Below are 12,226 nucleotides of genomic sequence, written 5' to 3' on the forward strand. Positions count from 1 at the left end.
GGATAGGGATATGTATTAGCTGGAACTAGAGCTAAGAAACCTCCGTGCCTAGTTCCTGTATGACCCTTGCCTGAGAGTGTGCAAGAGAGAGGGAGTGAAGGGAGTAATTAGAGAGGACATAGCAGTCGCTAGAGGAATTTCTCCCCACTCACAATATGTCATAGTTTTATTGTACCCCTGATCAAAGTTAAGAGTTGCTGCTGATCTTTGTTTTTGAGAGGGTGATGGTGTCAGAGACTAAGGGGAGATGAGCTACAGTGCCAGCTTGGTGTGTCTCTCACAGATAATTACAGGCGTCTGGTAGCCTACAATACAAGTTCAGAGCTGCGCATCTGACACTAATTCAAGACTGAAAGTGTAATTATAAATCTGTATGCTGTGCTGTAGTGAGTCATACTGCCTGCAGAGCCCGGTCTAATGTATATGTTTGCTCTGTAGCAGAAGGTTTGGCCAGGATCTTGGACCACCAGGGAAACCTGTTAGAAGGGGGGCTGGAGCCAGAAGAGCAAATAAAACACAGGATTCGTGAATGAATGGAATTTGTAAATGAATAGGATACATTTTATTGGACGGAGTTAACAAAGGGCAGCCAAAGATTCTGAGAAAGGTAATAAAATAGCATGTAATTGATATGTTACAAAATCAAATGATAGGACCCATGTGTTATACTATTGTTGGGTTTTAGAGTTTATCTTTGAAATTCATGCCCTTTTCACATACGTCCTTGGTCACTGTTAGAAAATGACTCTGTGGATGAGGGGTGTGGATGGTCTATAACAGGGTTCCCCAACTGGGAATTTGGCATGCGGATGGAAAATCAACTCCAAGTGATTTTATTTTTGGAAATCTGTTCCCAAGTATTCCCACGCATAATAGAGAGATGTGATTATATCCAAATATAAGCAAGGTTTCAAATGATTGTGTTTTAGTCAAATATATATCTGTTTGGGCTTCTTGCGGTCAATTTGCAGTCTACAAATAATTTGTACTTATGTTCCGGTCCCCTTACCATCCGCTCAATATTTTATTTTTTATCTAGTTGAGGATCCCTGCTGTAGGACGTCAGCATTTCTCATAGACTTACAGTTTATGACCAGCTTGGAATGTGATGCAGGCTCTTGGGGAGTGGAGATTAGARATCAAACGTCTGTGTGATGTATGAGAGCCCAGCACAGCACTGTGGCCTCAGGCCAGACAGAGCACATCTTCTCAAGGCGCCAGCGGGAGTGAGACAATGAAACAGGTGTACCATTTGTTATTCCAAACCATGCCCTTTGAACGACACCTTGAGATACGTTCATTTCATACTATAGGAGCTGTGGGAAAAAACAGACAATTGGKTTAAAATGACTTTATAATCATACAGTACATCTTTCATATTGGACCGAGAGGCATGTGGCAACGTGAAACAGACGTCTAACTAAAAAGGCCTGTAGAGAATAATGTAAATGGTTCACCTTTCCTTAGACATGTTAGAGCTCCATAAACACACCACATATTTACTGTGTACTCAAAAACAGTACATCTGACTGATCAAACCAATTTTATCTGCACAGTAGATACAGTAATCACAGAACATATAGGACCATACTTTTAGATGAAAGACATGAGGCACTTGGTCTATGAAATATACCAAGCACTTTAATTGCACAGGGACACTGCACATTATAGCTTGATATGACAAACGTTTATTCTTTAGATATAGTCTTTCAGAATTATCTTTTACGTTTATTTGCTGTCAACATAAACTTTCAGACAAGGGTTTTGAATTTATTGCAAGAGCAGGCACATTGGCTTCAGCTTTTGGCACATTAAACTCGACAGAATTGCACTTTACTTTCAAASTTCTGTTAAAACAGTAGAGTTTCTTAGGAGAGGCTGAGGATGCCCTCTCCTTTTTGGGGTTCTGTTTGCACTTTTCAACACTTTCTTCCTGTGTGATGGGAGTAGTACTAGTTTCAAGCTTCTCCTGGTTGCTGGGCATCTTATGACAAGCGCCCTTTTGCGTTGCGGTGGACACATGATTATCCACGCTTGGAGCGTTTACCGTTCCATGGTTGGCCCTGCAGCAGCCTTGGTGTGTGTGGGCTAACGTGCAGCCCAGAGGGGAGGCAGGAGGACCTTGAGTCTGAGCTGGGGTGTTAGGACTGTCACCAGGGCCAGAGGGCCCTCCAGTCCGGTGTGAATCCTCCAGCCCAGATGGGTCTGGGGCAGAGCTCTGGTCCCTGGGGAGGCCACCCAGGACGGGGACAGTGTGAACACAGTAGCTTCTGAGGTGGCAGCTGTGAGGGCCCTGTCTGGGCATCCTGCCCGGGGTGCAGTGGTGGAAATGGGATGGGGGACAGTGTACATAGTTCATACGGCAATCTATGGGTTTGTAGACGGCGTCCAGAGTGGACAGGAAGTTCTGGCYTTTGTTGGCATGGCTGCCTGTGAGGGGGAACTGAGGAGTGGGGCATGGGGAGTCCTGGGTTGTTTGAGTGCATGGGTGGGGGGTCCACTGCATACCCATAGACTGCTGAGGAGGAGGGGGGTCCCCACATGTACAGGTTGTGTTATGAGAGTACTGGCATTTGGATCTGGGTTTGGTAGCCAGTGTGCCCAGTCCCTTTTCAGAGCAGGGCCCTCTGCCGGGCTCTGCCTTGCTCTTAAAGGGGATGTGTGTGCAGAGGGCAGAGTGGGGGGCTATTCCATTATAGAGCTGGGTGCACGCCCCCTGTTCCTCTGCAGGTTTCTCCTCATTCCTAGGGTTTGAAGCTAATGGTTCCAGCTCGTAATGCTCATGCTCCACTTCCCCTCCTCGACTGTCCAGTTGGTACTTGGTGCCATGCTTGCCCTGGGGCGAGGGGACGTTGGTGGTGCCCTCTTTGAAAGCCTGGCACTGAAACCTCTTGGGCAGGGGGATCTGTCCACAGGTGCCCTGGGGGCCTAGGCAACGGCACATGCACTGGAAGAAGAAGGTGGCGAAGGCCCAACTGATGCACATGATGAGCATCATGAAGGTGCCCAGCTGGGTGTAGGCCAGCACCGTGGACGGCATCATCATCGCCCCGGCAACAAACGTGGTGAGCGCCGCCATGGCAATAGCAGAACCCATCCGGCCGAGGGAGAAGACGACTTTCCCCTCACGGTCGGGGTCAGGGGCGAGGCGATAAGCAACTCCGTAGTGCACGGCGAAGTCCACCGACAGACCCACCGCYACTGAGATGGTGACCGACTCCAGCACGTTGAGCTCCCAGCCCAATAGAACCAGCGAGCCCACCGTGACGAAGATGGTGCCCGCGATGGAGAGGATGGCGTAGAGGCTGATGATGATGTTCCAGGTGGTGAGGAGCATGACCACGAAGGCCACCACCACGGACAATGCCATGGCGATAAGAGTGCCATCCGATAGGCTGTCCTGCAGGTCGTAGAACTCCAGGTTGCTGACGAACCAGCCGTAATTCAGCCCGGCCGGGGCRTTCTTCAGCTCCTCCTGGATCCAGGTGTCCACCTCATGGTAGAACTGGTGCATCTTCTCATAGGCCAGTGTGAACAGGTAGGTGCTCTGGAACTCCAGGACGATGGCCCGGATGGTGTCGTTGATGTCGAAGCGAGGCCCGGGGGTCTTACTGTCCAGGTGGAAGCTGGTGCTGCGGTCCAGCTCCATGATGGCCCTCTTGATGCACAGCTCAAAGATTTCCTGCTTGTAGGGGAATGTTGACTGGCTGCAGCAAGGGAAGACCGAGGCCTCTTCACAGTCTCGGTTCTCCATCCACTGCTTAAAGGTCTCAATGAAGCAGCTGGTGAAGTCCTGCTCCTCCGACTGGAACACAAAGCTCTGGTTCCTTAGCCTCTGGCAGAAGTTGAGGATCCACAGCTGGGAGGCTGGGCTGGCAATGTTGAAGGTGTTGTCCAGCATAAGCTTKCCTTTGTTCTTAGGGTTAAGGGGGTCCCCATTGTCCACGGGGGTGACCCCCCAGATGATGGTGATGGGCATGTGCAGGTCCTCCCCATGGTGGACTCTCTCAAACATGAACAGTTTCTTGTACTCTGCGTCGTAGCGCTCAAAGGGGTGGGAGGAGCGGAACACCTTGAACTCTGAGAGCTCCAGGGAGGGCAGCTTCATCTTGGGGTTGACACACACCACGTACGCCCCTCCCACTGTGAAGGCCAGGAACCAGAAGAGCCAGAGGTAGCGCAACTTGATCACGATGCAGGGCAGCACCTTCTCAAAGAAGATTCGGGAGGCCTCGGAGACGATGAACAGGCACTTGCTGGCCTTCTGGCACAGGTTGGCCCAGAGAGTGCAGAACCCACTCTGCTGTGGGGGAGGTTGAGAGCAGGTGAAGATGTTGGGCAGGTAACGCTCATGGAGCACCACCACGGCCGGCAGCCAGGTCACCATCAGTATGTAGTTAACCAAGATGGCCGTGCCGGCGTAAACGCCAAAACAACGGATTGCGGTGATGTTGCTAACGTAGTTGGCGTAGAAGGCGGCAGCCGTGGTAAAGCTGGTGACGAACATGGAGAGGGCGGCGTGCTGCAGAGTGATGCTCACCGTCTCCGACAGCTCAGCGTTGGGCTTGTCGAACTTGGTGTAGTTCCACACGTCACAGAGGACAAAGGCGTCGTCTGCCCCGATGCCCACCAGGATGATGAGGGCCGTRAGGTTCATGAAGGGGAAGAAYTCAAAGTCRAACACCATGCGGTACAGGAAGTAGGACACGATCAGGGAGCTGATRATGGCGATCATGGTCATCAGGGTGATGAACACAGAGCGKGTGTAMACACACATGACAAMCAGCACAATYACTATGGCTATGGCYGGATACACGGTATCCGTCAGTAGGTAGTCCTGGAACAGRTTRTGYTTGATACCGAACTCWATCCCCGTGATGGTGGTGACGCCGTCCGAGSAGTTCCAGTTCTCAAAGTTGTCCAGGTAAATGTTCATCATGGTCTCCCCTTTCTCTGTGGGGGAGAACAGCATGCCGTGTTTCAGGACAGGGATAAGGTAGTCGGTGTTCTTTGGGCTCATGAAGTCTTTGTCCACCAGGAAGTGGAAGATCTGGTAAACGGCGTTGTACTTGGTGCACTTGCGGGGGACGTTGGTGCACTTGGACTGGTCCTTCCTGCGCGTGGTCATGTCCCAGCAGTCGGGGCCCAGCGTTCCGTTGTGGTAGTATTTGGCGCAGGAGCGCAGGATCTTGAGGGTGTGTGACACGTCGCGCTCTGTGATCTTCTGGCAGGAGGACTTGTTGGTGAGGATGGCCACGTAGTTACCCAGGGTCCAGCTGGGGCAGCAGGAGGCRTCGGTGGTGCGCTGGCACAGGCTCCAGTACTGGGGGTGGGAGCGCACCTGGGGACAACACAATTCAACAAGATATAAGAACAGAGTATGACTAGAACATAACTATTTACCCAAGGAGACCATAACAGGAGACAAGGCCAATATATCAGTTTGGTTAGTTCCAGCCTGAGGCAGCATAGACTCCCAACATACAATTTCTAATATGATGGGGCTTAGTTCACGCATTTAAAAATTATTAACATGGCACAATTTGACATGAGCAAATGCTGAGGCACATCATCAACAGTGCTGTTCCACTTACCCGTGTATTGTCCAAATTGCACATGGATTTAATTGCTTGTATATTCCAAAGGTTCTTCCCCTCTGCAGATGTGAATACTAATCTGGAGTATCTGTCACCTGCACATACATTAAGAGCATCCGGTTAGCATTTCATMGCAGTTAAACATTGTCAGTCAAACACTTACTAGACAAACACTTGAAACAGGAGAAGCGTGATGAGTTTGTACCTGGGACATCACAGAAGAAACTGTCTTTACTGAAGTCCCAGTCAGCTTGTCTTTTATCTCTGTCAAAGTGATCTTCAGCCCACCTGTCCTCTTGGTGACTGGAATACAAAAGTAATGGTGTTATTGCACTGTTAACACTTCATACATTACAATTAAGTTTCCTATCAATTCTGAAGATCCATATGACAGAATGAGACTGAATCCGCTTAAAGCAAACACACAGCAGAGATTTGCACATGGTAACCAAAGAGTACTGAAAGGTCATTCTTAAAACAAATTAAGGAAACGGGTTTAGACCGACCCGTTTAAGCGATTACAAAGCCAGTGATTATATCATAATCGGTTTAGTGATCACTATCACATTGCAATCTTTATTTTTATAATCATTATAATAGCCAGATCATTGTGATGAGCAGGGGTTTCGGGGACACATCATCTGACAGAGACATTCTTCCTTTAATCAGGAGTCTGTCAGAGGAGACTGAGTGGCCGAGGCAGAATGATGCAGAGTCCTGTTGACAGGCCTGACCCTGGAGCCCCCTCTCCCCAGTGATCAAGATGAGTAATGGAGATGGGCCGRGGCTTGAACAATCTCCCCCACCAATCCTCTTGCAGGATGGGATTGAGATTTAGTGTGTGTGCTTGTCTGTTTCTGTCTGTCAGCAGGATCCATCACCACATTTCATGGCCTGAGGCCTGATCCTGATCAGCCCCCTTCATCAGGGATGTTGAATCAATACATGTGTCACTAAAGGGTTAGAAGGATGACATTAAATGGACAGGATCTGTGAGTTCGGCTTTGTTACCTTTTCGCCTGCTCATCGGCATACTTGAATGGGTAGTTAGCTAGGGTTGCTTTGTACCCTGTGTTTTTCACCATGTTATTCCATGTGACTAATCGCTGGCCTATGGCCGTGCCTCGTGGCTCAAATCCCTGAAGAAACAGACAAACAGAGGACATCTATTTAGTTCACCAGGAAATTGACCTTCGACATCTTGGACTCTTCACATGCACTCAATATAATGATTTTGGTGTGCCAGAAACACTAGGTTTTCAATATTGATCAAAATAAAGTCCAGTATTTTCTATGCAGAAAGTTTTGTGCCTTCCTTCGATTKGCATGGCTTACTCACCAGTAAGGGGTCTGAGAAGTCTGGCAGGTCTGGCACCAGAATACCCACCAGGGCACACACGACGATGAGAACTGTACACACCCCCAGCACCACCACTGGCCAATCAGCAATCAGCTCTGCATAGCTGGAGATGAAGGTCAGGTATTGATTAAGCACAAAGCTGATGGCTTTATAACTATACGAATATTATATGTACTGATAACCAAACAGAAAAGAGAAGGGTACATTGATACACTAGTAGAATATCCAAAAGAGTATAAGGTGCTCATTAAAACGCCATTATTGAATTTGTCAAAACGTCATGTAGATATTTAAGTATATTCAGTGTTCTGACTTGAGGGAAACTCAGGGGAAGGCATGTCTTGTAGAGGAGCATGGGAGGTGGTTAGCAGGTTCCAGGCACAGAGCCCTTTCCACATCGATAACTCTGATGATTCACGACACAGGAATGACAGCTCGGCAGGGTTTTGATGGRCKMRAGGAGAGCGAGAGGAGAGCTTTCGTAATAAAAAATACAAAATACAATTATTTTTGGTAGATCTTACCTTTTTGGGAACCGAAAAGGCCTAGCAGGGCTGAAAAACAAAAGAGAGATAAATCAGATTTACATTTAGAAGTCAAAGCAAAATCCAATCAAAACCAGATTTGCCCCGGCATCCGTGCAGGGGGAATATGTTTTTTCATGAAAGGTTTTTTAGCAGCAATGCAGCACACACCTTGTGTGGAACAACTAGCTCTATTCAAACTTACATACCCTCTGGGGACAGTGACCTCTTTTTGGTGAACTTTTGGTTTCATTAAAAAAAAATACAATCAATCTTTCTTTAGATAATGTATTCAAAAACCACACACACATGTAGTGCCTGAAGAATCTCTGACACTAACCGGTTTAGACAAGAGTAACATCAATATCAATCTCTTTTAGGTCTGCTTTGTGTTTCTAACCTACAAAGCCCCACACAGTGCTGCAGTGCATGAAGAACCAGTACAGGTATTAGTTTTAGAGGACTAGAGTCCCATTAGTGTGATCTCTCTTGTGCCATAAACACAGACAGAGAGGATCAGCACTGGGCTTCCCCGTTGCCAAAAGAAGCTTTCAGCAGCTCCGGATGTGTCTGGACTTCCCATCAGCACCTTCCCAGATCAGTGGGAAGCCTACGGATCGCAGAGTGCAAGCACGAGTCAGAGGGAATCAGATTCGGCCACCGGATCACACAGGGCCCAGGACAGATAAAAGCAAGGCCCGAAGGGTGAGGACATGGGGAGAGGGAGGGTAGAGGTGGGGCGGAGATAGGGCTGGGCGATATAGCCAAAATATCATATCACGGTATTTTAAAAGAATTGGATGGTATGGCGGTATTTTACTATATTTTATGTTTTTGAATAATAAAAGTTCTACATTTGCTTTATGAGTAGTGAGTGATCCTGGGGTATCAACACATACATTCTAAGTGATTTCAATGGGTCTTTCTCCATTCTGATTGTTTTATACTGTTCAATTCAACKTTATCCAWAATGAATTTCCAGCATTTTCATACATTTCTGTATTTCCTGTACTCATTTGAGATCATTTCCACACTGCCATATGGGCAAACAATCTAGGCCAAATTTTTAACCAAATGTTGCAAATGCTATTTGACACTTTTGGAATCATGGAAGTAAATCAAATCAAAGTTTATTTGTCACGTGCCGAATACAACAGGTGTAGACCTTACAGTGAAATGCTTACTTACAGGCTCTAACCAATAGTGTAAAAAAGGTGTTAGGTGAACAATAGGTAAGTAAAGAAATAAAACAACAGTAAAAAGACAGGCTATAAAAGTAGCGAGGCTACATACTGACACCGGTTAGCCAGGCTGATTGAGGCAGTATGTACATGTAGATATGGTTAAAGTGACTATGCATATATGACGAACAGAGAATAGCAGTAGCGTAAAAGAGGGGGTGGTGGGTGGCGTGACACAATGCAGATAGCCCGGTTAGCCAATGTGCAGGAGCACTGGTTGGTCGGCCCAATTGAGGTAGTCTGTACATGAATGTATAGTTAAAGTGACTGTGCATATATGATAAACGGAGAGTAGCAGCAGTGTAAAAAGAGGGGTTGGGGGGGAGACACAATGCAAATAGTCTGGGTAGCCATTTCATTACCTGTTCAGGAGTCTTATGGCTTGGGGGTAAAAACTGTTGAGAAGCCTTTTTGTCCTAGACTTGGCACTCCGGTACCGCTTGCCATGCGGTAGTAGAGAGAACAGTCTATGACTGGGGTGGCTGGAGTCTTTGATAATTTTTAGGGCCTTCCTCTGACACCGCCTGGTGTAGAGGTCCTGGATGGCAGGCAGCTTAGCCACAGTGATGTACTGGGCCGTACGGACTACCCTCTGTAGTGCCTTGCGGTCAGAGGCCGAGCAATTGCCGTACCAGGCAGTGACGCAACCAGTCAGGATGCTCTCGATGTTGCAGCTGTAGAACCTTTTGAGGATCTCAGGACCCATGCCAAATCTTTTTAGTTTCCTGAGGGGGAATAGGCTTTGTCGAGCCCTCTTCACAACTGTCTTGGTGTGTTTGGACCATTCTAGTTTGTTGTTGATGTGGACACCGAAGAACTTGAAGCTCTCAACCTGCTCCACTACAGCCCCGTCGATGAGAATGGGGGCGTGCTCGGTCCTCCTTTTCCTGTAGTCCACAATCATCTCCTTAGTTTTGGTTACATTGAGGGATAGGTTGTTATTCTGGCAACACATGGCCAGGTCTTTGACCTCCTCCCTATAGGCTGTCACGTCGTGTGTCGTCTGCAAACTAAATGATGGTGTTGGAGTCGTGCCTGGCCATGCAGTCGTGGGTGAACAGGGAGTACAGGAGGGGACTGAGCACGCACCCCTGTGGAGCTCCAGTGTTGAGGATCAGCGTGGCAGATGTTGTGCTACCTACCCTCACCACCTGGGGGCGGCCCGTCAGGAAGTCCAGGATCCAGTTGCAGAGGGAGGTGTTTAGTCCCAGGATCCTTAGCTTAGTGATGAGCTTTGAGGGTACTATGGTGYTGAACGCTGGACTGTAGTCAATGAATAGCATTCTCACATAAGTGTACCTTTTGTCCAGGTGGGAAAGGGCAGTGTGGAGTGCAATGGAGATTGCATCATCTGTGGATCTGTTTGGGCGGTATGCAAATTAGAGTGGGTCTAGGGTTTCTGGGATAATGGTGTTGATGTGAGCCATTACCAACCTTTCAAAGCACTTCATGGCTACGGACGTGAGTGCTACGGGTCTGTAGTCATTTAGGCAGGTTGCCTTTGTGATCTTTGGCACAGGGACTATGGTGGTCTGCTTGAAACATGTTGGTATTACAGACTCAATGAGGGACATGTTGAAAATGTCAGTGAAGACACCTGCCAGTTGGTCAGCACATGCCCGGAGCACACGTTCTGGTAATCCGTCTGGCCCAGCAGCCTTGTGTATGTTGACCTGTTTAAAAGTCTTACTCACGTCGGCTACGGAGAKTGTGATCACACAGTCGTCCGGAACAGCTGATGCTCTCATGCATGCCTCAGTGTTGCTTGCCTCGAAGCGAGCATAGAAATGATTTAGCTCGTCTGGTAGGCTCGTGTCACAGGGCAGCTCGCAGCTGTGTTTCCCTTTGTAGTCTGTAATAGTTTGCAAGCCCTGCCACATAAGACGAGCGTCGGAGCCGGTGTAGTATGATTCAATCTTAGCCCTATATTGACCCTTTGCCTGTTTGATGGTTCATCGCAGGGCATAGCAGGATTTCTTTTAAGGTTCCGGGTTAGAGTCCCGCACCTTGAAAGCGGCAGCTCTACCCTTTAGCTCAGTGCGAATGTTGCCTGTAATCCATGGTTTCTGGTTGGGGTATGTACGTACAGTCACTGTGGGGACAACGTCCTCGATGCACTTATTGATAAAGCCAGTGACTGATGTGGTGTACTCCTCAATGCCATCGAAAGAATCCCGGAACATGTTCCATTCTGTGATAGCAAAACAGTCTTGTAGTTTAGCATCTGCTTCATCTGTCCACTTTTTCATCTGTCCACAGTCACTGGTGCTTCCTGCTTTAATTTTTGCTTGTAAGCAGGAATCAGGAGGACAGAGTTGTGGTCGGATTTACCAAATGGAGGGCGAGGGAGAGCTTTGTACGCGTCTCTGTGTGTGGAGTACAGGTGATCTAGAATTTTTTTCCCTCTGGTTGCACATTTAACATGTTGATAGAAATTTGGTAGAACTAATTTAAGTTTCCCTGCATTAAAGTCTCCGGCCACTAGGAGCGCCGCCTCTGGGTGAGTGGTTTCCTGTTTGCTTATTTCCTTACACAGCTGATTGAGTGCGGTCTTAGTGCCAGCATCTGTCTGTGGTGGTAAATAAACAGCCACGAAAAGTATAGCTGAAAACTCTCTAGGCAAGTAGTGTGGCCTGAAATTTATCACAATATACTCTACTTCAGGCGAGCAAAATCTAGAGACCTCGTTAGATTTCGTGCACCAGCATTTGTTTACAAATATGCACAAACCGCCCCCCCTCGTCTTACCGGAGTGTGCTGTTCTATMTTGCTGGTGCAGCGTATATCCCGCTAGCTGAATATCCATGTCGTCATTCAGCCACGATTCCGTGAAACATAGGATATTACAGTTTTGATGTCCCATTGGTAGGATATTCATGATCGTACCTCGTCTAATTTATTGTCCAATGATTGCACGTTGGCGAGTAGTATTGACGGTAACGGCAGCTTTCCCAGTCGCCTTCTCCGGGTCCTGACCAGGCATCCGGCTCTTTGTCCTCTGTACCTGCGTCGCTTCCTCTTGCAAATAACGGGGATGTCGGTCCTGTGGGGTGTTTGAAGAATGTCTTGTTGTAGAAAAACTCTTTGTCTAATCCGAGGTGAGTGATCGCTGTCCTGATATCCAGAAGCTCTTTTTGCCATAAGATACGGTCGCAGAAATATTATGTACAAAATAAGTTACAAATAACGCGAAAAAAAAACACATAATAGCATAATTGGGATAYTGATTTCTTCCCGGCGCCATTTTATCATAATAAATAAAACCATAAATAACAATAACAAATAACAATAAATGAATAATAAATAACAATAAATAATAAATAAATAAAACAATTATTCTTATTCTATAGTTAGAATACAGTGCCTTCGGAAAGTATTCCTTGACTTTTCCCATTTTTTWAACGTTATTCTAAAAWGGATTAAATAAATAAAAAATCCTCAGCAATCTACACACAATACCAGATAATGACAAAGCGAAAACTGGTTTTTAGAAATGTTACCAAA

General features: G+C 47.2%; 1 protein-coding gene across 3 annotated transcripts in view; it reads right to left on the bottom strand.

Moving 5' to 3' along the window:
- Positions 1-530: 530 nt before the first annotated feature.
- The window catches only part of LOC111972631 (protein dispatched homolog 1), a 70,587-nt gene continuing 58,891 nt past the window's right edge, over positions 531-12,226 (bottom strand). For all 3 annotated transcript variants that reach the window (XM_023999644.3, XM_023999643.3, XM_070446564.1), the window contains 6 exons: positions 7,482-7,511; positions 6,937-7,060; positions 6,609-6,736; positions 5,803-5,900; positions 5,595-5,692; positions 531-5,341 (listed from right to left, as the gene is read on the bottom strand). In XM_023999644.3, coding sequence (XP_023855412.1) covers positions 1,739-5,341; positions 5,595-5,692; positions 5,803-5,900; positions 6,609-6,736; positions 6,937-7,060; positions 7,482-7,511 — 4,081 coding nt within the window. In that variant the 3' untranslated portion in view covers positions 531-1,738. The remainder of the gene's footprint in view (positions 5,342-5,594; positions 5,693-5,802; positions 5,901-6,608; positions 6,737-6,936; positions 7,061-7,481; positions 7,512-12,226) is intronic.

The sequence above is a fragment of the Salvelinus sp. IW2-2015 genome, linkage group LG14 (genome assembly GCF_002910315.2).
Source record: "Salvelinus sp. IW2-2015 linkage group LG14, ASM291031v2, whole genome shotgun sequence".
Classification (NCBI taxonomy): domain Eukaryota; kingdom Metazoa; phylum Chordata; class Actinopteri; order Salmoniformes; family Salmonidae; genus Salvelinus; species Salvelinus sp. IW2-2015.